Genomic DNA, 27,914 nt, shown 5'->3' on the forward strand with positions numbered 1-27,914 from the left:
ACCATGATCAAAGCAGATTAACTTGAGATGGAAACTGCTGGCCTGGGTTGGAAGAACTTATCCTCATCTCTTTTAAAGCAGTACTGTGCTTCTCAGTGAATCAAGTCAGTCATTGTAACGCATAAGGCTTACATTTACATATTTGGCTGATGATTTTAATCAAGACAACTTTAATTTAAAATACAGTTTGTTACATTTTATTTATTTATTTTTTTCCAATGGGAGCACAGGCAGATCAAATGACTTGCTCATGGTCACACAGTGTCAGTAGTAGAATTTTGAAAAACAACCTCAGGTTCTGAAGTCCATAACAGTAACCACTGTTAGGCAGTGGCATTACGTTCTCCCCAGCAATGCTGCCTGGTTTTATACATAAGATGTACAAATGTTTCATACAATTACACAATGTGTTGTATACATCTAGAAAATGAACTTTATGAAAAACTTTAGAGTTTGAATTCCCTTTTACACCTGGCACTGTAGCCTGAGTTGAAACCCACCTTTTTTCCATCCATTAGGTCTGTGTAGTGTGGAATAATCTATGAAAGATGAAATAATGCTTACTTGGGTGGCCCCATTCTGCACACACACACACAGACACAGATCTGAAGTCTGTAAGACACATTTTCAGAAGTACCAGCACAATGGTGACGTAGTTAGCCCTGTTGCATTACATTAATGGATCGAGTCCCAGCCTGGTCACTGCCTGTTGTGGTGTTAGCATGTTCTCCTTGTTTCTGTGTGGGTTTTCTTAAGGTATTCCCATTTGCTGCCATGTCATAGAGATCTGCATATTTCTTTAAGTGACCAGTGTGATTTGGTGTGTGTAAGTGTGCCCTAAGTGGCATCTCGTCTTGTGCTACCTACTGCTGTGTTCTTAGTGCTCCCATTGACCCAAATAATGGAAAAAGTCAGATCAACAAAGGGATGGATTTCTCACATGTTATGGAGAGGTGAGTCTTATGTTTGGACTGTAATGCTGAGCACTAGGAGAATGTACAGACAGATTAGTAGATATTGATGTTACCATCTCTTAAATGACGCTATATAAATTTAATAACATTAATTACATCTTTTGTGTCAAGCTTGAATTTGATAACTGGTTTAAGGAGGATTCTTGTTGAGGCATGATAATATGACAGGAAGTTGGAAGATCTGACTAAGAGAAGTGAATGAATAAGTTTAATGTGTCTGTAAATCATCTTAGTAAGGTTGGCAGTGTTATCTCTGGAATAACTATGAGTAGTATTTAATAATAAGCTCACCCATTAATTTATTAGAACATTTAATAGAGCTAAAAGTATGTGAAGTATAATTTCACCTCATAGCAGAAAGGGTATGGATTACATATCTTTATAAGTCAACCTTTACTAATTTTATGCACTCCTAAGTTTTTGTTAAAGTGAATGTAATAACACCATTTATTCTGGGTGGTGGTGCATAAGCAGGAGCTGAAACTTACTCTGGACTCACAGGGCACCATTCTGAATACACCTGGACATATTTGTGATAGGGATGTAAAACTGGAATACCTGGAGGAAAACACAAGTAGATACTGTGAGAACATGCAAGTGAACAGGCTGGGATTTAAATCGAGGAATCTGGAGCAGTGTATTGGCAGCGCTATCCAATGTGCCACCATGTCAACTTGTGATAATGATATATTGTTTCCATCTTATTTTTGCTTTTACAATTTCTACTTAAAAATAATGCTATAATGCTTTTAAATATGCGGGCTTTTTAACACAGGTGATTTTATTCTCTGGGACTACCTTTTACATTTTATTGAAATTGTATTCAAATATAAGGGAAGTTAAGTACAAACATAGAAGAAAGAGGTTATTCAGCGGTTTTATAGTTTAAATACTTGACATGGATAACCTGCTGTTTAGCTCCTGTATGTGGTGGTAAGGGTTATAGTAGCCAAATGAATAATTCTGAACATTACATAAAGCTCCATTCCTTTCAAACTTGAAATGTGTGTCAGATTTTGAGACACTACATTCTGAAAACAAATTTTTTAATATACCATGTAAATCTAGAGTCCTGAATGTAATATGTGTGAGTATAAGCTAATAAAAATGTAATTGCACCACATACACATGACAATAAGCTTCACCTTCATTTTGAGCTTGAATAGGTTATTTGGGTAACACAAGTTGCTCCACGATTATTTGTCTTGTTTCTTGATCTGCCCAGCCACAGAGAGTTTACAACTGGCCACACACTGATTTCCGTACCTATGTATCCAACACAGGAGTTGGTGCCTATTCCAACGGCTCTGAGCACAAGACAAAAACAAGCCCTGACAAGGATGCCAGTCCATCAGAGGACACCTACTCACAATTAAAATCCCAATGAAGTTTTTCAGCCCGATTTCACACATCACTGTTGCTCAGTTTTCTTTATAATAAAGGAGAGCAAATAGAAGTAAGGAGTTTCTTCCAATGTTTCTAGTGCTTTGATCTGTCTGTTATCACCACTGCTTTACTATACAATGAAGCTGGAGTTCGATGATCAACCTGACTACTGTAGGTTTGCCAGGTTTATTCCACAGCTTACCCTCATACATGCTAGATTAAATGGTAACTGTGGTTGTGTACATGAGTGTACCCTGTTATAAATGGGCACCATATTCTTTGCACCAGATGCTGGTCTCTAGGTTCCTGTAAAGCTGTAATGAAATGCAGACTCATATGAATATATGTTATATGTATTACTTGCGTATTCTTTGTGATGTTCACTATATTACACACAGTGTCACTGTTCTGCACCATTTATTTCTGCATTTTGTTACATGTTTGTTTAATTTCATAACCATTAATCATAAGCCATGGTTGTTTTAATGTATCTAACAAGGGGAGGATGTCATGACTGTCAACAGAACCTTAACAGCACTGATTTGTACAATACCTAATAACCTGTGACCTTTTTCCACTGCTCAAGGCCTTAAACTAAAGTAGGCCTCATGAGTTATAATTCATTCTGAAAAACATTTGGCAACAGTACTTTTACTATTAAGCAGGCCATTATAAACAAAGAATGATGTTAGACACTCCCTGTCAGGGTATAATTACAGGCACCCTGTTAACTGCAAGAAAAACATCACATACATACAGTAGAGAGTACCAGTTCAGTCATCATCAGGCTTGGACCAAACATCAGTGACATGAGCCATGTTAGACTTAAAACCACAAAAAGTGAGAAGAGGAATGTAGGCGCTGATCTGCTTTGCAAGGCAGGTAGGGAGGTTGTCGGCCTAACAGTAGTTGCTTTTTTACAGTGGCTCGAACACAGCTGAGTGAGCTCCTGCTAGGCTGTCATAGGGCTCTTGTTTACAGCGTGCCATTACATGATGACCTTTGCTTTTAGAGATAACAAGGTCTCCAGACATGCTAAGTAGTATTGGCATTCAGGTGCATTGCACTTAAATCAAGATGTGCACCGTGTTGATGGCAATCTGTGGAGATTAATTAAATGCTTGGCTGATTTTTAAAATGTATTTATTTATTTCCTAATTGCAGTATCACTTCAAAGGGACCACCATTTCCCTGGCAGCATGAGCAACGTCCCTGAAATGCCAAAATTACTTGGTGATGAATGAAATGCCTTTTTTGTGATCACTGATCTGTGTAAAAGACTTGTAAGAAACATTTCTTTCTTTTTTCTTGCTCATTCTTTTTTAAGAAATGCATACCGGGTGATGAAAAGGTTATCTACTGTACAACTCCCTCTCTGAAACATTTGAAACTGGAACCACCACTGCCGACCAAAGTGTCATTTATCATGGATGGGTACTCATCACGGCACTTTGATTTCTTGTATGTAGAAGATCCCCAGTTTGAAAAATTTGAAAACCTCAAAGTTATCTCCAAAGGCAATAAAAATATTCTTGAAATAAAGGTAAGATGTTCTTCAACCTTGTAAATTTATGTGGGCAGCACATTTATGCTAAAATACACTGGATTGAATTGAATAGTTTTAGAATGAAAGTCAAGTCAAGTTGGGGAGCATGCACTGGTACAGTGCGTTGCTGCACCCACTACATGGCGAAACAACTCGGAATCCCGGTTGGCAACCCCCCAGGCAGACACGCAGTGCAGTCCCACCCTCCGGAAATGACCCTCTATCTGCCGCAGCCAGGTGTTACATGGGCCACCCCTTGGCCTGGTTCAGCCACAACAATGAGGATCTTACGAGTTGGATTACCCTCAGGGAAACGCGTCACATGGCCATAGTGCCGTAAGTGATGCTCCCTCACAATGCAGGTAATGTGCCTCATTCGGGACTCCATAAACAACCGCTTATTCAACACAAAGTCAAAACAACGGTACCCAAGGATTTTCCAGAGAGACACAGTACCAAAGGAGTCCAGTCTTTGTCTCAGGTCACTGGATAGCATCCGTGTCTCGCAACCATATAGCAAGACAGGAATATAATGAAAGCAACTGATGAAATAATTTCTCTTAAAATATTTAATTGACTCTGCGTGAATATTTTTGAAATCTAATCACCAGAGACTTAATTTAACAATAACACACTATAACTGTATACACTATTGGGTCTGACACCGAATAATATTCAACAATGTTTCCACATGTGTGTTATGTAGTAAATCTAAACAGCCATAAAGTACAGTGTGACTGCACTTAGTAACACTTTAGGTACTGCAAAAATTTATCTATCACTCATTTACTATTATGTAACTAGACCTTAACAAACACTTCTTTGGGTCTTCATAACATTTGCAAAACATCAGTAAAAGGTTTATTCATCTTGGCAATGTGACCAACTAACAAAATATTTACTTTGGAGCACTGAGGAGGCTTAACTGAGACACATTTCTCTTGATATTACAGATTTACTATAAGGTCTTCATAATAACAAGTAAATTTACCATCATGTCACTATGGCACACTACACAGAGATGAATAACCTTTCCACTGATACATTGTAAGTGTTATGAAGACCCAAAGAAGTGTTTGTTAAGGTCTTGTTACATAACAGTAAATGGGCAATAGATGCATCTTTGCAGTACACAAAATAAAGTGTTACCCATATATCAAGCATGACTGGATACATTTAAAAAAAAAATTATGTTAAATTATATATGTGGTAACTGTAAGCATCAGGTAGCCAGGGACGTGCAGTTGTTAACTTTCTCATAGATGTGGTGGTCTGAGCTCAGCTCTCAGTTTTTGGTGTTGTCAGTGTGGAGGCTGCACAATTTTCATATGTCTTCTGGGTTTGCTTCCTACACCCCCAAAGTGATGATATTAGGTTAACTAGTGGCTGTAGATGGCGCTATGTGAGTTAAAATGTGTGTGAATAAATAGTCCCCTGAAATGAACTTGGGATAGTTCATGCCCTGGGTGATGCAGACAGGGTAAGCTTATCTGCCTCCACAGTCCTGAATTTGATTGAGTGAATTTGAAAATGTTATAAGCATTGGGGTTATGTTTCTACTTAGAATCTGTACAGTATATAAAGTATACAAAAATAGAAGTGTAATTTATGCTTAAGTGAATTCAGTATGAGTTAGAAACATTCCAGCCACATAATCCACAAAACTATTGTCACCAACCTTAACCTACTCGGTGGAAAGAGATGGATGGCATCCACACTGTATACTCACCTCTGTATGCTGTAGAGGAGTACTGAATGTACAGAAGTAGACAAACAGAGAGGCAGGCACAGAGGTTTGAAAATGGACAAGCAACTGCCAGTCTTAACGTCAATTGTCCCAAATGAAACAGTGCTGTTACTTATAAATGGAATTTTTGGATATTTTGCTTTAAGTCGTTAAATCTACAATACAATATACGTTCATGTATTGTAGCTTTTAATTGTTGTGTATATGTTGCACTACAGTCCACATATGTGCCACTATACTGTATTCTGCATCATTGTGTGTGGATGATATGAGAATAAAGTTACTTGGCTAGACTTGATTTGTTAGGCATTCCTGCCTTATGCAATATATATTTGCAAATTACTGGATGCCTCTTTTGTCTGTTATTAGAAGAATAACCCAACAATTTACACATTCTTATTGTAAAGCTGTTTCAATTGATAATGGAATAAATGTAAAACAAATTGTGGTTGGTATATATGAGTATGCTACTTTATTTGACTGTTTTGTTTTACAGTAAAGCCAGGCCATAAATTACTCCCAAAAGGAATTTCTTCTGAAATATTTTTAACAGGTCGTTTTGGATTTTAAGTTAGGCAGAACTAAATTGAATATTTTACAAATTTCTGCCTAACTTATCATTTTGACATTGTCAGTTAAAAACATTGCCATAAGTTTAAAAATAGTAATGGTGATGAAGCTAGAGGGATTGCAAAAGACTGCTGGGAGTTATCATAGGGAGGCCCTAAAAATTCCATGAAAACCTCCTAACACCTGCATTGATCGACTCACTCAGATACAATGCTGTGTGCATTCCAACTATATGAGAAATAGATATGGAATTTGAATTATCTTTAAATAAGGGAGACTGACATACTGTATCTAAGACTGACACCACCACTTTATCACATAAATCAGCCTTTCTTTCTTTCTTTCTTTCGTTCTTTCTTTCTTTCTTTCTTTCTTTCTAATTGTAAACCTGTTTCTAATCCTAGGTGGCCGGTGTGGACTTTGAGGCGATACAAGGTGAAGTACTTAAAGTAAGCAATCGAACATGTGAAAATATCCACTTGGTAGGAAACACAATTGTCTGCACTCTTCCCACGGGTCTCCTGGCAGTTAACAATGAACTGGAAATTGAAGTGAGTGTCTCACTTAGTTTTAATAGAAAATCTTCAAGCATTTGTTTAGGGGAAAAAAAGATAGCAGCAGTGTTCTAATGTATCTTTTTTAAATTGCATTCAGTTTGTTTTAAATATTCATATCATTTAGGTGTTATTATTCTTCACCAAAGACTTTGAAAACACATCTAATCATATGCATTTGCATGCTTATATAATAAACGTAGGAGTAATCTGGCATTGCCCAGGATAGGGGCATCATGTAAATTTTGGAATAATAAATACAAATAGGGACTCTTTAAAAAATTTCACTGAGATGGATTTAATGTGTTGAGTTGTATATTGGATCAACACATACACAGATACACAATTAGGTTTATATACTAGATTCTCCCATGTAAGCCTTAAATCTGCACAAATGTCACCTTAGGGCAATAGATCTTTGTGGATTAAACAGGACGCATTTTGTAGACTTCGGTCATCTCGTACCAAAATAAACATTGCAAAACGTACATTCCCAGCACAACTGTGGTTAATGTTAGCATTATTAATGTTTATATAATTTGTAGGAGTAGTACGGGTGCCATTCTGTGTTTGTTATCTTTGTACGGTGACTTTAATACTATGTTCAGTGTGCTGAGTCTCAGTAAGCACTCGTATCTGAAGGAAAAAGTAATCAAGCAAGTTTACTCATGTGACCTTATGGCACACTAAAGCCAGCTCTGCACAGTTTTGTTAATCATATTTACAACCTATTGGTTTATTTGTAGGGCGGCACAGTGGCGCAGTGGTAGCACTGCTGCCTCGCAGTTAGGAGACCAGGGCTTGCTTCATGGAGTTTGCATGTTCTCTCCGTGTCTGCGTGGGTTTTCTCCAGGTGCTCCAGTTTCCTTCCACAGTCCAAAGACTTGCAGGTTAGGTGCATTGGCAATCCTAAATTGTTCTTGGTGGGGGTGTGTGTGCTTGTGTCCTGCGGTGGGCTGGACCCATCCTGCCTGGGATTTTTTTCCTGCCTTGTGCCCTGTGCTGGCTGGGATTGGCTACAGCAGACCCCCGTGACCCAGTTAGGATATAGCGGGTCGGATGATGGCTGACTGACTTGTTTATTTGTATGTGTGTGGTGTTTTATGAACATAGTTCTAAATAGCTATTGCTCAGGGGTTTATTATTTTGAACTTGCACTCTAAACCAAGGAGATTAAAAAAAGAACATTTTATAAGCTCAAATGTTACTAGTTTCTAGTTCTACTGCTGTTTCTCTTTTATCTTCATTATTAGATCTTGTAAACCTTAATTTTGTTTTGGATATTATGTCAGCACTATTGGTACTGTATACTGTATCTAAAATATTCTTATTTCAGCCTATTTCCAGCTCATGTTTCTTCTAGTCCAGTGTACCTCATGATATGTTAGCATGCAGTGATTATCATATCATGTTAATATCAATCCTGTCCCCTAAATTCTCTTTTAGATCTTTCCATAATCCTCTCACTAATGTGAACTGCCCTGTGTTGACACTCTAGTTGCTAAATTATTTTCTGTCTCTTGATAGAAATCATCTGAACTTCTCATTTTTAATGTAATTCACATAGAACCGTCCATATCTTGAATTGCTGGGACATCTTTGAAATCCATCAGGAACTGGTCTACTCTGTTATTTGTTCACATCACAATTATGGCACACTTGGGTTCATTTAGAGGCTTTCCTAATTTCTTGCCTAATTATTTTCTTCCCTTATCATCTAGATACCTTGATGGGTTTGACTGCTATACTCTCTTAGGGAGGAGACATGTTGTGCCAAAAATGAGGAAAATTGTTTGTTTATAGACCAGGCAATAAAATCAAAAAGTCTGAGAGAGAAAAGGCAAAATCAGAGTCAGGGCGAGAAAAGCAAACTTAATTTGCCAAATATTCTAACCAGAATTTGTAGTAAGAAAATCATAACAAAGTCTTTTGCCCTGAACAGACATTTGAAACTCTTCCTCCTAATACTGCCACCTTTTGTTTTTTTTGAAAGAACAGAAAATCATGGTTTCTCATAAAGCCTGTTTCTCAGACTTTGCCTTTCTCGCCATTGTCCCGTTTATACTTCCCATCTTTGAAGACAACTCTCTCAACGTGCCTGTTATGATGTTTCTTCTCCTTGTGTGTCTCACACTCATACTTCCTCTTTCAATTGTATCATCAAAGCCAAGCTGGCCAATCAGATTGCTCACAGGGACTGGCCACACACACACACACACACACACACGCACATGCCTACACACTTTGTGTTTTATTATACAGTAAGTATATATTGAGATGCTCTCTTTCTTGTGCCCATTGCAGCTTAGATAGGTATCTTATCCCAGTGACCCTAATATTTGACTAATTGGTTTCAATGAAAGGATTAATCAGTAAAATTGGCTGTCTGTATGGAAAAATCTGTAGCTACTTTGGTTTAATTAGCATGTTGGACATAAATTTCTTCAACATCAACAGTGAGTACAGAGAATATGAGGCTGTCCTAACCCTCTTCACTAACTGACCAGTTTTATACATGTTAGCCAATTAAATGCTTCTATTGCCCTTTCTTTTTGACAGAGCTGCTCTAGGTATATCAACTCACATTTGGCAAAGTTTTTTTATATATACAAACAAATATGTTTTTCTTGAAAGTTCCTTTTCTCTTAATTGCTGTGTTTAGTTTTTCCAGTCTCAGAACTCAATTACCTTACCAGCATGTACTGTATAAGTAATGTATTGATTACTGACTATTTTTCATAAAAGATGAAAGTGGATAACAACTTTGACAATTGCTGTTCAGTCATGGAGGTTGTACAGCTATAAAATATAAATTATTTATTTAAAAATGAAGCCCACCAAGAGTTGGACACATCTGGATGGGTAAACTGCTACTAGAAGCAGTAATGGCTTCATCAGTCCAACCCAACAGCAGCACACAAGGCTTTTGAACAAAAGTAGTGGTACTCTCAGTTATATTAGTCATAAGCTAGATGTTCAGTGCTGGCCATAGCAACATTTAAGAAGCTTTTACTTTATTTGCTGACTTTTCTAATTACACTTTCATTTCAAAAGTTACGCAAGTTCCGTTTTTCTTAATTGGTTTGCAATGCCAACACAGGGCGCCAGCCCACCACAGGGTGTGCACACACACACTAGGGACAATTTAGAATCGCCAGTGCACCAAACCTGCATGTCTTTAGACTCTGGGAGGAAACCCACACAGACACGAGGAGAACATGCAAACTCCACGCAGGGAGAACCCGGGAAGCGACCCCAGGTCTCCTAACTGCGAGGCAGCAGCGCTACCAACTGCGCCACCGTGCTGCCCTATATTATACATCTTTTGGTTAAAATGTATTACTCATTTGCAATAGTGCACTGTTGTTTTTTTGCAAAGAGTACAGTACTGCCCATGTCATGGCCGAGGTTACAGAGCTGTGCTTCTCAGCTCAGCAGGGGAGCTGCCGCTTATTCTGTTGAGGGCTTTGGTTCAAGTTTGGGAAAAGACCCACCTGTGGGGTGTGGTTTAATCCTGTTATATCATTTCATTCTCTGGTTTCAGTGTGTCTTAAAGCAAACTAAATCTATTTGTACACCACTTATTAGCCATACAATATTTACATACTGTGTTTAGACTAACAACCAAGTATTACTAGACAGTTGTTTAGCTCTGTAGTATGTGGTGCTTTTAATCTGTTAAAGCAAATATATTTAACATTTCACCCATGAATCTATGTTTCCTGTCATATACCTTTCATATCTATCTATCTATCTATCTATCTATCTATCTATCTATCTATCTATCTATCTATCTATCTATCTATCTTTTAATACATTCTTGTTTCTCATGGCGCCTTATAGTCCCAAACAAGCAAGTAAGAGGTTTCACTGCACTCTGTACATGTGACACTGATACTACCACAATCACTATTATTATTTTTATTATTAATACTACTATTATTATTAATTCTTTTCAAAAAACTATACTCCCCTTATTGAATCTGATGGTTCTACAGGTGCCTTAGTCCCTCTCTATGTGCAGCAATGAGGAAAATAAGATAATTTAGAAAATGCAGAATCACTTTTAGTGCATAATAGTCACAATATGTAGTCACAATGTGTTTTCTTTCTGATATTGTGTTATGTAGAATAAAAAATTAAACATTGTGGGAAGTGGTTGGTTAGACCAGTTTGTATGTATGTATTTTTGTTTTTAATTCTTTTTTAAATTAACAACTAGAAATAAAACTGAAGACTATGGTTCTTTGAACTGTTATGAAATATTTTTTTTTTACTTTCAAATACCTAAACCAACTATAATTGAAAATATGAATGTCATAAAATCCCCTGTATTTTGAGATGAATTAGTAAGAAACTCTTATCAGATTGCCTTTGACTACAGGTCACATTTTAAAGTGGTTATAATTCTGCCATCTGTGTCACTCCAGCAGATGAATTGACAGAACATTCGATTTGCTCTGAACAATTCCTCCTTGCAGGTTTCATGCACATGTGGCCTTTGACCTGCAGAGAGCAAGCTGTGTAACGAATGTCATGGTGCCTGACAGGAACACTGCAGATTCAATCATTAGATGAATCTCTTTTTACTTTCTAATGACAATTAAAAGCTTTAATGTTTTTTTTTTTCTCTTTTTCGTTGTAGTGGAAGCAGGCAGTTTCATCAGTTGTCCTTGGAAAGGTATTTCTAGCCAAAGAGCAGGATTACACAAGCCTTGTTGCAGGGGTGGTGTCTGTCACAGTTTTAATCCTGTTTTTGATTGCCATCTTCATCTGGATGAAAAAAAAGAAGCGGATTGAAGGTGCGTTATAACTGAACATGAAACTAAAAATAAGTCCAACTTTTAAATGTTTGAAACAGCAAGCGCATGTGGCAATCGCAAATCCTCACTCAGCGTCAGCCTTTGACAGTCGTGACTTGTAACGTAATGGTTCCTAAAGTAGTCAAGGCTATTGAGTAAGTATGGAATGAGACAAATACAATAAATAGATTTTTTGTGTGTGTGTGTGTAGCGCTCCTTTGCTGAGTACAGGCACAGAGGACTGTAGAAATTTTACATATAAATACAACTGCAACCTTTACAAATTACTAATTATGTAATGAACACATAAAAATACACAGATTTGTGTAAACCCAAAGAAATAAACAACAGTTGCAAACCGATTTAACATGGATCTTTTCAATATCTGTCCATTAACATAATTGTTAAACTATACCCAGTTTACGACAGAGATGAGGAAAACAAAAACTCCAGCCAGCAGCATCCCTGAAAAAAACAAAACTTTGAGGGGTCCATGATCAGACAACAGACAAAATGAAAGACAAAGTCAGATAAAGTCACAGTCATGGAGAACTCAGCCAACTGGCCATATGCCCCCTCCCGGAGTTTCAACAGTAAAGCTTTCCATGATTTGATTCTGGTGCTCCCAGTATCATTGGTGTTTTTTCAAGAGCAGCAAAACATCTTGGCAGTAGAGCAGTGGCACCAATAGCCACAACAAGATGCCAAGAGGAAAGACAGAACAGTTGCATGTTTATACAAATGAACAGCAAGCATATGCCATATGTGCAACTAATCAGCAGCTCTGGTCAATGTATGCTGGGCTAAAGTAGTGAGTCTTCAGGCAGGATTTAAAACTAAGACTGAAGTAGTAGCAGGCTCTGGAGCTCATCTCACAGGGACTCATGCAGTAAACTTTGTTTGTCTTATTAACCCCTTTGTCTGCTTGTTGATATTAGGACACATTTCCTAGTTGGTGAATATGTCATGTCATGCCCTTGTCTAACAGGCTTAATCCAGACCAGGGCTGCAGGAGGGGCTGGAATCATTTCCAGCTAGCATAGGGTGAAAGGCAGGAACAAACTCTGGACAGGGTGCCAGTCCATTGCAGTGGCTGGTAAATACAAAACCTCAATTTATAGAATTTATATGCATTTGTAAACTTTTTGTTTCATATTTTAAATGTCCTTTCTTGGATCTCAGCTAAACTGAATTTTGATTTTCAGAAGCAAAATGTGTAGTCATGACTTTTTTGTTGACAAGTGCAAGGCTTTGTTTGTTTGATTATCATGAAATATGAAATCATGGATGTTAGAACTGCTATACATGTCACCATCACATTATTATGATACACGTATGAGTTAATCTTGTTTTGTTTTTTTGGTTTATTTTTCTATTTTTAGTGCATTTGTGCAGCTGTTACCATTTCACTCTGTGCCTTATTCCCTAATCTCCAGAAGTTATAGCTTGTTTCCTCAGATTGCTGCCATGAGTTGCCTTTCATTCATTTAACTTTCCATCACATTACCCTTGCCATCTCATTTGCATAAATTAGCTCATCCATACAATTTCCTGTTTTATGTTAGCAGTATATTATATACCCACACAATGTAATTTATCTCCATAATTTATTATCAGGAGCTATATCTATATCCTACAGTCTTCCCTTTGTGGTAACTTTCTTTCTGTTTCTCCCTAATTATCTCCTCCTACTGTTTTTTATGTTGTATCAGGTTTCCACAAGTAATTCTGTCTTAATCCTTACTGTTTCATTTTCACAAATTTTTTCCATGAATTGTCTCAGTCAGTGAGCCACATCAAAAAAAAAAACTTGAATCATTGAGAGTCTAGTTACGCACATCTACAGTTGTTACATTACATTAAAATACTTTATTCCATTCATCCATTCTTACTTTTTCTGAACCCTATTTTTCTGACTGTGTCTGATTTTTATCTTTTATTACTGACCATGGACAGCCTAACCCCCAACACCACCAGAGGTTTATTTTCTCCAGGGATTCTGCTGACTGGAGTTTTTGTTTTCTTCTCCTCTGTTGTCTACTGGCCATAGTTCAAGGATAATATTAATGGATAGATATTGCTGGGTTATATTTATGTTAGTCAGTTTGAAATTGCTTTTTTCTTCCTGTGTGTGTCTTTATGTGTATTCATTATTTAATTAGTAAGTTTGTAATTTCATTTACCTCGTGAGCCTGCACTCTGTGAACTACGCTATACAAAAATAAACTGAATTGGACTGAACCGAATAATAATAATAATAATTCATTGAATATCATGGTAATGATCATGGACTTATCCTGGGCGGTATCAGGAACAAGGCAGGAGCCTTGGTGAGATGCCAGTCCATCACACCCCACACCCTCATACAGGGCCAACTTATAGTCGGCAGATGGTCTAATTCAGCCTAACATGCACATTCATAGGATATGGGAGGGAAAACCTCACTCAAGAGGGACCAGAAACAGTATTTGAATTTGGTCAATGAAGCTTTAAGGCAGCACAAGCTCAGGGGTATCCTACTGGTATTTTTTAAATATGTTTTCAAACTGTACTGTAAGTTTTATCTTTGCACAGGATACACTTAAACACCAGGTGACTGATCTGCATCCAAAAAGTATAATCCAGTTAAACTGAATAGTCACACCTGCTCCTCACATGTCAGTGGGAAACTTCAAAAGGTGTACAATTACGAGTTACAAACAGACGTCTACAGCATAGTCCATTCAAAATGAAGCATTCAAAGATGGAATAAGCCTTTTAACAAATACACAGTGGAATTAAAGCAAAAGGGGGCACTCTGCAGAGGTCCAGGAAGACATGTTTTCAGTATCGTTACATACATAAGAAGTGCAAAATGCTGACTAGTCAGCACAAAAACTGCACTTTAAATCATAGTGACTTTTTTTTGTTGTATTAGTAGGGTCTACACAAGTGTTTATTATTGTTCAGCAAAACAAAAGAAAGAGATTTTATACCTTGTGATACTCTGTATAATACTTTAAAGAACAGTTAGCATTTTTTTTATTGTTTGTCAATATCTAGAAATGCAGGCTTACCTATAAAGTACTATATATTTCCAATAGTAATAAAGTTTCTTAAACCCTTTATTTCAAACTCAGTTTCTTGCTATTTTGGATTTGTGTAGATTTTGATGAAGGAATGGTTTGGTTTCATGGACGACCGGACATTCAAAACTTGGATATGCTGGCAAATGCAAGAAATGTCAGCCCAACCAATGAAATGGTCTCCCACGAATCCGTTGATTATAGAACAACCTTGCTTGATGGTATGTATGGTTGTTGTACTACTATAAAATGATGCCAGACTGTTTTTTTTAAAATGACACTCTCTATTTGCATGCTGTGTAAGTGTCTGCTTTCAATAAAATTGTTTCTATGCAGCTAATGTATGAATATTGATTTAATATTTAGATTGTTTGTGTATAAAACTACTTTCCTATAATGGCAATGTACTTTAAATGGCATGAAATATCTTTCAAGGAGAATTGGAATATACACATAAAGATAAAGGCAATCAGAGCAAGACAAGATTTGAATTTTTTATTTCTATTTCAATTCATCTTTATTCATTATTAATTTTGTTGTCTCTGTTATTTTCAAGTAAAGTAACAATAATGATCTTGATCATCTCAAACCAAAAACTTTTTTTTACTCATTTTGGAAAAACAGACATCCACTCATCAGTTGCACTTTTTATCCACAAATCCAAATTGAATAAAGTAGACTAGCACTTTGCAAGCATAATCAACTTCCTCAGCAGCATATTCAAGTTAACATGACAATCTTTATAGTGACTGTAAACCTAAAAAGTCACACCATAACTTGTAAGGAAGTTAAAATGTCATTCAGTCATTTTATCCATATGTGAAGATAAGGACAAATGTCTTGAGATAAACACAATTAATAAACATACCAACACAAAAAAACAGTATAACTGTGTACGTTTTCCTGCAGATACTCTTTACTTTGTAGGTTAGTTTACAAGTTCAAATCAGTCCAGTAAGGGTAAGTGTGGTGTATGCTTGAGTTTCTCTATGTCCCTTACAGGACTGTTTTCTGCCTCCATCTCTTTGCCACCTCACGGTTGGATTAAGTAGGCTCAAAAAATGAAGTGTTGGGTATATGCAGTTTGAATGTAAGCAGTCCATGAAGAGTATATTTAGATTATTCTTATATTTTTTCAAAAACATGAATCATCTGTCTATCCATTTTCCAAATCTCATTTTTCATTACACAGGCCTACTCATATAAACTAGCAAGGCCAGAATGCACATACTTACACTTATGGTGTAAGTGTTATCTTTGTACAGGATAAACTAAAAGCACAGTGGTTAACTAGAAAAGAAGAAACAGACATGAACACACAGGCAGCTTACACAATCCACATAGAATGCCTTCAAACTGGGGTCCACGGACAGTGAGGTGTCGGCAACTCCCTGCTGAGCAACCAAATTGCTAAATAATACTGTTTGACTGACAGTACACTATTTTTGCTTATAATGAATACTGACCTAGAAAATGTAGCACTAATCTCTAGGTACATTCTCATTTGTTGTCCAGTCTTGCATATGTATGTAATATTATAAGATGAGAAGGATTAGGGATCCTGAAAACACTTGTCAAAAATGAGACACAAAATTAAAGCCTTTGATATCTTGGCCAAATGTGGATCATAGGTTATAGAATTATGATATCTTAGCATCCTTAATGTAATTGTTTAATTTTAATTCTTTTAAATCCCCAGTTTCATTAAAACCCACACAGTGTTTTTAAAATAATCCTGAAAGGAATTTCTTTTTTTTTGTGTAGTACATATTGTAGGAGGTTGTAGATGTATTGTAGGAGGTTGTGGATTTTACTTGAACAAGGATTATGTTGCTTTTTCTGCTTACAAATTTGCTTATGGTATTTATGGATGGATGGATGGATTTTATTTGTAAAGGAAACAATGCATTGATACGCTTGTATAAGGTCTTGAAATGATGAAAAAAAGAGAACAGTAGTTTAAGTTGGTAGATGTAGCCACAAATGTTGATATTCGCAGGTTATTGGTTTGAAAGTTATGTTTTTGGGACAATAGTGATGAAGGTGTTAAAGTTTCAAAAGATCATTTGTCGAGGGGTATATTATGATGTAATATTAATACTCAGGTTAAAGGTGCTTTTATAGATAAATTGTAGAATGACATTATGGAAATGCTTAAAATAAAGTAAGTGGTGCTTCATAAGTGTCACATTTTGACTGACATTAGAAGCTAGAAAGAGGCAGTTGATTTTGTTTCAGATGTTTTTACATTGCAAGCAAGAATTATAGAAGACACATTACCTGAATATTGATTAGATTGAACATAAGAGCTATATTTTTTGTGCTTAAACACTTTACTGAACTGTTAAATTATTCCTTTTGATAATTTAATATGCTTTTTGAGTCCACATTCTTGTATTGTTTCTTTGTGATACTCATCAACATGGTCAAACTCGATACTTATTGAACTTTCCAAGTCACATTGAGTGCTGCCCGTAAGTGCATCTTTGGTCCAGTACTTTTTGTATTGCGGCATTTCAAACTAAATTAAAGTGTTGCACAAAACAAAAGAAGTTCGCAAGTACAGTAAGTGTTTCAAAATAGTCTACAAAGCAACATACAGTAGACTTTGCTCAAGACTCATGCCATGATCTGCATGTGTGTTTCTTCTGAAAGCTTATGCAACCAGGATAAAAATGTTGTGGCTCAGTTCAGTCCATGAACATTAAGAAGAAGCTTGGTTCCTCCATGTTCTTGAGACACCTGGTAAAGTATCAAAAAATGCAAATACCTAAACACGTATCTCATCGTTACGTAGTGGCTAAGTGAATAATGTTGTGTACTGTTTTGTTTGACTGTGCTTTTTTATATTGGTTTGTTTTGGTTCCCTTCCAGATCAGAGCCAGAGTTTGTCTCAAAGTGAATCATGCCGACCACCCCAGTATGCTCGCACAGATCTCTCTCCAGTGCTTTCAAGTGGAGACACTGACTTGGCTACTCCACTACTTTCCTCCAGTGTTCACATCGATATTAGCAGCTTAAATCCAGAACTTCTCAAGGAAGTACAGCATGTTGTTATAGCTCGAGATGACCTCCTCCTCCACATCAATGAAGTGATTGGAAGAGGTAGGTAGACAGAAGATGTTTTTTGTGGGAACAGTTACATTGAAATGTAATATAAGCAAGCGCACTATTTTTCTTTTCAAGATGTTTTTTGAAGTCAGTAGACGGATTGGGAGAGCATGGGTTGGATCATATGGTATCTGTAAAGGGGTGTGTGGCGCTCCTGATATCTCTGCAAAAGGACAAATGTCCAAGTCTTTAGAGGCCTGGTGCTTCCTGTCTTGCTATTTGGTTGCGAGACATGGATGCTATCTAGTGACTTGTGACGAAGACTAGACTCCTTTGGTACTGTGTCTAGGATGCAGAGTCCAAAATGAGGCATATTACCTGCACTGTGAAGGAGCGTCAGTTGTGGCACTATGGCAGTGTGGCGCGATTTCCCAAGGGTGATCTGGCTCACAAAATCCCCATTGTTGAGGAGCAGTTAGACCAGGCCAAGGGGATGCCCACATAATACCTGACAGCAGCAGATAGGGGGTCATTTCCTGTGGACTGGACCACATATCTGCCCCTTTTTGCCAACCAGGATCCTGAGCTGTTTTGTTGTGTGGTAGGTGCAAGAATGTACTGTACCAGTGCATGCTCCCCAACCTAAGGTGTTTTTTCAAATGAAGAAGTAATAATTTTATTATGAAAATTTCTAGTTTACCAAAATTTTATTAGAAGAAACTACACTTTGTTCTTAGTAAATGAATTAATTATTGAATTAACGCTCTTAAAACTTAACATTCAGTGTAACCTGGCCACAAGCAAGGTGTCAAGTTCATGCAAGATCACAATGATTAAAGCTCTCCTACTGATAAGTAATATAATCAATAATATAAACTGTAAAAATGTCCTCCAGACACCAGTTAAATATATTTCTGTTACAAAATGAGTAATTCACCTTGCGTGTGAACTAACTTATTGAAGAGCTAAACAACCTTCAGTTGGTTTTGGATCTACAGAACTTTCACTGCTTTTCACAGCCTAAAGCTTGGCCATAATACCAAAGTTCAAATAACTATTCATTCACTGACATGTGTGTTGGCATTTCTCTGCGTGTGCTTTGATTGCAGAGGAAAGCTGGAGGATTTATTCTAATAAAACACTTAATTGTGCGGTAAATTCCTCACTCTTTGGTAAGCCACTGAATCCCCTTCAGTTGTAATCCTATACTGCCAGCTGCAAGAAGTTGATAGTGCAGTAGCCGCATGAAATTCTGCTCCTCTTCTGTAGGCTGAGTGTTCAGAGTTATGATTTAAGTTTTTAAATGAAAATTGCCAAATGTACTGATTAGTAAGAAGTTAATAAAAAACGTCTTAGGTATTTATGCAAAATATTAAATATGTGTGTGTGTGTGTGTGTTTATATATTTATTTAGATGTATACATATGACAATGTAAAATATGTATCCAGTATGTATATACTGTATATATATAATATATAAATAAGTAGATAGATAGATAGAAAGACAGTATATATATGTATAGAAATATATATTAAAATTGATTGATTTTATTTATGTATGTTTGTGTACATTTTTATAATCTAAAAAATGTAAAATAAATTGTTGCAATGTAATTAAATTATTTTGCATTATTTAGGTCATTTCGGCTGTGTTTTCCATGGAACACTTTTGGATAAAGATGGCACAAAAATTCACTGTGCAGTTAAATCCCTTAATAGTAAGTACCAGATTGAGAAAAGCTGGATTTGTGATAAGGTAGAATTTGATAGTTCTGTTTACCAATCAGCTGGATAATAATGTTGGGGTTGTTGTTTTCCCTTTAAATTTTTAATGTTACTGTTTGGAAGCAAAACCCTGTGCTATGACAAATATCCTGTTTACCATAAAGATTACACGGTGAATAATATGTGGTACTTAATTTTCTGTATAATAAGATTCTACCAGCTTTCTAATTCATAATCTTCTGGTGTTTTTGATCAAAAATGTCTCCCTTAAAATAACTTATATATGCTTAGATTAAAAGTAAATGATTTTATTTCGTAGCTTTGTTTCATAAAAAAACTAAAACTAAAAATTCTGTATCCATATTTTTTAATTTGAGACAGTACAGTGGTGCAGCAGTTAACACAGCTCTACACTGTCTATGAGAAGTTAGTATGTTCTCTCTATATCTGCATGGGTCTCCTCAGATTTCTCAAGATGTACTTAATTATCCCAAAGATTTGTATATTAGGCTGATCAGCAACATTTAAAAGACCTGTTATGAGTGAATATTGGTATAGAAGTGATTGTATACCCTGAGATTAATTTGAATCCCATCCAGGGTTTTTTCCTGCCTTTTGCTGAGTATTTTACAGTTTAAAAAAGAAGTAAAGCTTTAGGTACTTTTTGTTTAATTTTAGAATGAGCATTTACTTGAACATGTCTATGTTTGATAAAAATGAGAACTATGACATGGCCTACATCGTCAGCATGGGGATTAAATTTGAACATGCTAGAACTTCTTTTTCTTTTTCTTGGTCAAGCAAAGTGGTTATTCCTACATGAAAACTTAAACTTGTGGGAAATGCTGGAATGCAGTATCCTTTCATTGCAGTTGACAGCACTGCATGCCATGCGTTCCTGGTTAGAGTTGGTGCCAAGTTCTGGCACGTTTCATGGTTTGCGTCCTTTTATGCAGATTGAATTACATGTTAGCATGTGAGGAATATGACCCAAGCTAAACTATGACAAACATGTTGTTTGGTGTATTCTTTCGAAAAGTTGCATTGCAACACAGCACAGTACATTGGTGATCTTTCACAATGCCACAAAAATCTTACAGTTTATCTAAAGGAAAGATGAAAAAAATGCACACACAAAAAGGAATATTGAAAGAAAGCTGCAACCTTTGACCCGATGAAAAAGGTTAGTTCAATTAAATTACCTCCTGGGTACCAAAAGAGCCACACTCAAATCATAATCCAGGAGAACAAAGTAAAAAAAAAAGGAATGTATTAAAAGGAAGGAATGGTTACAATATGGAGTAGTAAAAAATAACACTAAAGGGTGAAATAATTAAGGAGTTTGTGAAATACATTTGTCATTTTCTAAGTTATTCTTATTTTTGGTAACATCACAGAGGTGCCATTTTGGTACACTATTTTATAACAATTGCCACCATTTGGTGCCTAAAATGCATTGTGGCTGTATAAATATTAAAGAGAGTTACTTTGTTAATTAATTATTAGCTTTTCCTTCAGTAATGCTAGTAATTAATTTAATAATTAGGTTAGGTTTCTACTTTATTTACCTCACCTTTCTCTGCTGTAGGAGGTGGTCTCTAGCCATTAGATTTCTGTCAAGGTAACTCAAAACACACTAATTTTAGGAAACAGGAGAATTATAGAAATATGCTAACTGCATATTTTTACTTTTTACTTAATTTTAGAATGAGCATTTACTTGAATATGTCTATATTTGTTAAAAAATGAGAACTATGACATGGCCATCATTATCAGAATGGGGACAGGACAGGACATAAAAGAAGACATAAGACAGACAAATATGTAACACAGAAGAGGTTGACTGTTTACTGGTTATTTAGGATTCTAATTTAACTTGGCACAGATAAACAGTTTACAATACCAAGTCTTTAAGGATGATGTCTGGTATTATGTGGAGTTGTTGCTCTTATTTCTCCAGATTCAACTGAAAGATTCTTCTTGCGTTGGAGTCTTTCACTTTGCAACATTATCCTTTAGATAGATAGATAGATAGATAGATAGATAGATAGATAGATAGATAGATAGATAGATAGATAGATAGATAGATAGATAGATAGATAGATAGATAGATAGATACTTTATTAATCCCAAAGGGAAATTCACACTTTGTGGTATGCTGTGGATTTTCTCAGAGAAGTTCTTTATTGTGTCCTCTGCAACTTCATAAGGAAAAGCATTACTCTTACTTACACAAGAATTTACATACTGGAGCTCTCTTCTTGAAGTAATGGCTTCTTCTCAAACAGCTCAGTCACTAGCATAGAGCTTGGCTTGGCAGAGTGAATCTCAGTTTTCATGTATATAAAGAGATAGTCAGCATTTAGCTCCCCAAAGAGAGACCCGCTCATCAGCTTTTAGGTTTCAGACAATGCAAGAGGTCTTTTTGGAGAGTGCCAACAGATGAGTGCAGCTAGTTTTTTAAGGAAGGTATAACCTCTTGTGATTAGATTATAGTCACTTCAAGTTACATAATCAGGGCTTGCTCATTGGTGCGTTATTTTGTCTATAACAGTTTTACTTTTTGAATTGTAGCTCTTTGTTTGGACTAGGGTATCCAGTTGGTGCCCTTTGGTCTGTATGGGGTCTCTGAACAGGTGTAGGTTCCACTCTGATTTACACTTTTGTAATCAGGTGAAGCACAGGACTGACATTGAACTGCAGTCTAGCCACTTAGTTTGGAATGTAAGTTGGGGTTTGGTGAAGCTAGATGTCTGCATCCCTGTTAAATCTACTGTGTTAACAAGCATTGTGTGCCACTAAAGCCTAGCAGAATGCCCTACATTCTATTTAGTGATTGTTGTCAGCCACATGAGTGCCAACACTCCTGAAAGTGATTTCCTCTTTGAAGTATAAAAGATAGAGGTATAGTAAATCCAGGCATCCAAGCTTCTGGGTACAAACCCTTTCCCTTACAGATCAAAGCTTTATCTCTTGGTTTGGAAAAACTCTATTTATTATAGCTTCTGGCCTTTTTAGGTGCATTTGCTAATGCAAAAAGTACCAAAAGAGTGGTTGCCACGTCTATCTGTCTGTCCATCCATCCGTGTGTTTGGATGAAGCAACATAGCTCCAAGTGGACTGAGCTTTTTGAAATCTGGCATACTAATTCGAAACTTGTTGATGAAGTTCAGTTTCATTGAGATATCTTTAATAAAGCACAATTTTCCTAATGTTCTAATGTACAAATACTCAAAATTTCAAAGCCTCCAATTAAAAACATTAGCAAATTTGTGCTCTTGCCTGTCTTAAAGCAGAAACATTCTGTGTGACTTCAATTACAGATTAGTTTCTTCTACTTCTTCTGTAGCTATTCCCATTTTTATACAGAGTCACTATTTTTTTTACTAGTCTTCTCCAATATTAGTTTCAAATTCACCTTGACTAAGGTCACTTCTACTTGTATATTTGTTTCATTTTCTACACATTAAAAAAGTAATAAATAAATATAATTAAGGAATAATGTAAGTGTTACTCTGTAAGGATAGAGTGGACAAATTTGTACATAACATTAAGAACAACTGCATGACTACATTATCTAAACATTATATTGATTCATTATTTCTTTGACAGTATAATTTATCTGCATACCTTTAGACCTTTTTTTACACTGTGACTTCAACAGAGATTTATCAGGTACTTCGAGTGGTGTTCAATAATTTATCTAATTTTAATTTTGTCAGACAGGCGAATTAAGGTTTCCCGAATAGCTTAAGAAATTGGCATCTCAGCAGGTACAGTTTGGAAAATAATTCATGAAAAGTTTGGCATGTCAAAGGTCAGTGCAGGATAGGTTTCAAGAATGTTGACACCAGGTCAAAAGGCCACGAGGTTCCAGTACTGTCAGAACAATTTGGAGATGCTCCGTAAAGACCAAGTGAATTTTGTTTATCGTTTGTTGACTGGGAGATGAGACTTGGGTCTATCACAGAGATCCTGAGTACAAAATGGAATCAATGCAGTGGAAGCACAAGTCATTCCCCACCCCAAAAGGGTTCAAGACAGAAAAATCTTCAGCCAAAGTCAGGGCAACTGTCTTCTGGAATATTAAAGAACTTTCTCTTCTTGGCTTCATGCCACACAAGACAAACATAACTAGGGAGAGTTACGCCAACACAGTGATCACATTGCAGGAGTCAATCAAGGAGAAAAGACAAGGCTTCTTCACAACAATTCACATGTCATGTCAATCACAGGCTGCCATCCGAGAATGTGGGTTCCAGCAACTGGACCTTCCACCCTACAGTATTAACCTGGCTCCCTCAGACTATTTCCTTTTCCGAATTTTGAAGAAATCTCTCCATGGACAGCGGTTTTCAAGTGATGAAGACAACAAGGCACCTGTGACGTCCTGGTTTGAAGGTCAAACAGAAGATTTTTTTTTTCAAAGGTGTTAAAGTCATTGCAGGAAAAGTGGATGAAGTGTATGGAGCTATCAGGGGACTATATTGAAAAATAAAGCAAAAATGTTTTGAAAACTCTTTTCTTTCCTACTGAATTAGATAAATTAATGAATGCCCCTTGCTTCTTTCATATTTGATATGGTTAAGAAGTATGACTTATTTTCACAGACCCTCCACAACTAACAATTAGTCAGTCAGTCAGTCAGTCATTTGCCAACCCACTATATCCTAACACAGGGTCATGGGGGTCTGCTGGAGCCAGTCCCAGCCAGTACAGGGCGCAAGGCAGGAACAAATCCCGGGCAGGGTGCCAGCCCACCGCAGGGCAACTAACAATTAGTATATCAATTAATGTCATTTTCAATTGAATTGAAATCTGCCCTCTACAAAAACATTTGAGCTACAACAAGCCTGTTTCGGCTACATTTTTAACTAGATGACATTGTAAAGTACTGCTAAAAATGTCAATGTTAACTTTATTTATATAGCACATTTAAAACAACATAGGAATGCTGTGGCCAAAGTGCTTTACAATAAAAGAAGGAAACACATACAATTAACATAAAAAACATAAATAGAAATAAAATAAATGAACATAAATAAAATAAATGATAAATAGAAGCAATGTTACATAATCACCAATGAGGAAACCATCAGTATTACTGAAGGTCACGAAATGCAAGTGAATAGAAATGAGTCTTTAATCTTGTTTTGAACAGTTCAATTGTAGACGACTCCTTATGTGATGAGGTAAAAAGTTCCACAGGCGAGGAGCAGCAGCTGTAAAAGCTCTGTCCCCCTTAGTTTTACACTTGGTACGAGGGACAACAAGAGACAACTGACCAGAAGATCTAAGCACTCTAGATGGCTGGTGTAAAACACACAATTCAGATAAATAGGCAGGAGCAAGCCCATGTAACGATTTACAAACTAGCAACAAGATTTTAAAATCAATTCGAAAACTGACAGGCAGCCAGTGTAAAGAAGCTAATATTGGAGAAACAGAGTCATACTTTCTTGCCCCAACCAGAAAGTGAGCGGCAGCATTCTGGACCAACTGTAACCTGTGTATCAGGGATTTGCTAATCCCAGAATACAGCGAGTTTCAGTAATCAAGGCGAGAAAAGATAAAAGCTTGAGTAGCTTTCTCAAGATCCCTAGAAGATAAAAAAGGCTTGATCTTACCTAATAGACGAAGCTGGAAAAAACAACTCTTGACTACAGAATTTACTTGTTTCTCAAAAGAGAGGTTACTGTGAAAGATAACACCTAGATTGCGGACTTGAGGTTTGCAAAAGACAGAGAAAGAGCCAAGAAGTCCAAAACCAATTTGGGCTTTAGCTGATGAACCCACTATAAGCACCTCTGTTTTATTTTAATTCAGATCAAGAAAATTATTAGCCATCCAGGATCTTAGTTCAGAAAGACAGTTGTGCAGTTGATTTATTGCAGAGTTACAGATGGGTATATAAAGCTGTGTATCATCAGCATAGCAGTGAAAAGAAATGTTAAATTTCCTAAAAATAGCTCCAATAGGGTGAAAGTATATAGAGAATAAAATAGGACCTAAAATGGATCCCTGTGAAACACCACATTTAAGAGGAGCAGTAGATGAAAAAGAGGAATTTAAAGTAACTGAAAAGTGTCTACCAGTTAAATATGACCTGAACCAGTTAAGAGCAGCCCCTTTAAACCTAACAAGATGTTCAAGCCACAGCAGCAATATCTCATGGTCAATGGTGTCAAAGGCAGCGGACAGGTCACGGAGGAGAAGGGCTGCAGTGCCACCTGAGTCAGTAATAATAGAGATGTCATTGAATACTTTCAGGAGGTCCGTCTCAACACCATGATAACACCTAAAGCCAGATTGGTAATGATCTCAAATAAATTATTGGAGTTAAGGTGATCAACCAATTGATTATAAATAATTCTTTCTAATATTTTAGCCAGAAATGGCAATTGGGAAATCGGGCGAAAATTGGCTAAAACTCCATGATCTAATTCTGCCTTTTTTAGACAGGGACGTACTGCAGCATGTTTAAAAAATGAGGACACAACTCCCTCACTAATAGAAACATTGATAATGTCTAGTAAAGGTGGGCCCAAAACATCAAAGGCTTCTACCTTCTACCTTCTGCCCTGTGAAGAGCATAGGTTTGATGTAGTCCATTAACATATGTAATTGTATTCTATTATTACTGTTATTTTTTACTATGACTTGCTGTTACAAAAATAATTTAAAAACAAGAATGTGATAACTGACTGTTTGATAAAGTAACTATAAAATTAAAATGCTCCATCTCTCAAATCAGTTAAATAATTCTCCAAACACACTGAATGTTACACCATATGGACATTTTCTAATTTGCTGCTAAGTTGACCTTTCGTTTTTAAACTATTTGTTGGCTCTCTTTTTGACTTCTTAGTTTCTGAACCTTGCCTGCATTTTGACCTTGATTTTTCTCACTCCCTTTTTACTCATTTCACCTCCTGATTCACTACAGGCGCCTTTGTAGTTTAAAGTCCAAGACTTTAATAATTAGGGGAAAAGGAAGAATTTAAGAAAACACAACAGTGAAGGCATGCAGAAGAACAGACTTGTGCTGCCCAGGAGGAATTTTATTTTCTGTGCTAAACTATGAATATATACTGTATAATTTATTTAAGAAATAGTTCCGTAGCATGTTATTTTGTTTTTATAATATACAACAAAGGCCATTGTCTCTCATTTGCAATTGTATTTTCATTTAAACAAATAATCTGTCCTGTGCTGGCTGATTTTAGTTCATTAAAACTAAAATGTACTACACTTATGCAAATGTACATTACAAAGTCATCTGCAAATTGTTTTTGTTGCGATTCCTACCTACTGTCAATCACAGAGTATCTTTACAGGTCTCATTGCATAATAGAAAAGAAAAAGTCCCCATAAATTACACTAAAGAAGTAGTTTATGGCACCATTACATCTGAAGAGTTTCATTTAAATTCTCCTACAAGACATTTGCTAAATGAAAATTGAATGACTTGCAATCTCGATTTCAATATATTGCTCAAAGAAAGTTATCTTTAATGTAATGTGATTATGTGTGAGATTCTTCTGTCTGTTTCACTTGGTTGCACAGAATAACTCTGTACTTGTCTGATAGTTGTTTTTACAATTTGTTGATCTGAACAGTGAAAGTTATGTGTCCCCCCTTTGACCTGCATATATTAGAAGGTGACTAAGTAGGGTTAGTGTCAGGAAGGGCATCTGGATTTAAAATGTCTGCTCCATTACCTCCAAATAGAGAAATACAAAGTGGAGGAAAGGAGGCTAATTGGTAAGTGGAGGTAAACTCAAATAATGGCCATTAAAGCAACTGAGAAGTAGAGAGGCAAACACTATAAAAAAGTGCTTTCATTAGCAGTTCACGTTGAATTTGCATTCCAAAACATTGCTTAAAATAGAAGGTCTAAAAGCGAACTACACCAAAACTGAAAGAAAAGACCCGGAATCCTGGATGTGTACCTCACTTTTAGCGAGAGTTTGTGATTTTGTTTGTTGTAACATTCGCTGTGAAGAAAGCTAATCTGTTAGGCAGCCATTAGGCAGACCGGCTTTGGACCTTCTGAGCCACATTATTTATGGGCTGTGGTGTTGCTGGGGTACAGAAATGCAAAAAGTTAAGTTTTTATTTTAGATGCACCAGTTGAGGTTTCTATGATGATCTCCTTTTTTCAGCTTCTCTGCATGCATATTTGACAATCTGAATCTTCTTGCTAAATTTAGGACAAGCTGAATTCAGTTTGAATCCACAAATGTTCTTCTACCTCTTTCAAAATTGTTTGTGCTAAAATTAGATTTTATAAGCAATGGTAAAGCCATTTCCAACAACGCATGTAAAAAATATCACTTTAGCAAAGCATATAACACTCATGGTTAAGAATCCCTGACTTTATGCAGCTAAAATTCACTGAATTCTACAATGGCCTGAAGTAATGTAGGGCTCAGGAAGCAGAGGTTTAAAGATCAAGAGTGAATGATACTGCAATTTTAGATTGGCCTTAGAA

At 36.4% G+C, this 27,914-nt stretch overlaps 1 protein-coding gene across 1 annotated transcript in view; it reads left to right on the top strand.

Moving 5' to 3' along the window:
* met (MET proto-oncogene, receptor tyrosine kinase) overlaps positions 1 to 27,914 on the top strand; it is a 214,233-nt gene that overhangs the window by 151,980 nt on the left and 34,339 nt on the right. Inside the window, exons 11-16 of the mRNA XM_039761387.1 lie at positions 3,688 to 3,903; positions 6,628 to 6,774; positions 11,423 to 11,579; positions 14,725 to 14,865; positions 17,519 to 17,749; positions 19,333 to 19,413. Of these exons, the coding sequence (XP_039617321.1) occupies positions 3,688 to 3,903; positions 6,628 to 6,774; positions 11,423 to 11,579; positions 14,725 to 14,865; positions 17,519 to 17,749; positions 19,333 to 19,413 (973 nt within the window). The remainder of the gene's footprint in view (positions 1 to 3,687; positions 3,904 to 6,627; positions 6,775 to 11,422; positions 11,580 to 14,724; positions 14,866 to 17,518; positions 17,750 to 19,332; positions 19,414 to 27,914) is intronic.

This window comes from Polypterus senegalus, chromosome 8 (assembly GCF_016835505.1).
Source record: "Polypterus senegalus isolate Bchr_013 chromosome 8, ASM1683550v1, whole genome shotgun sequence".
NCBI lineage: Eukaryota > Metazoa > Chordata > Cladistia > Polypteriformes > Polypteridae > Polypterus > Polypterus senegalus.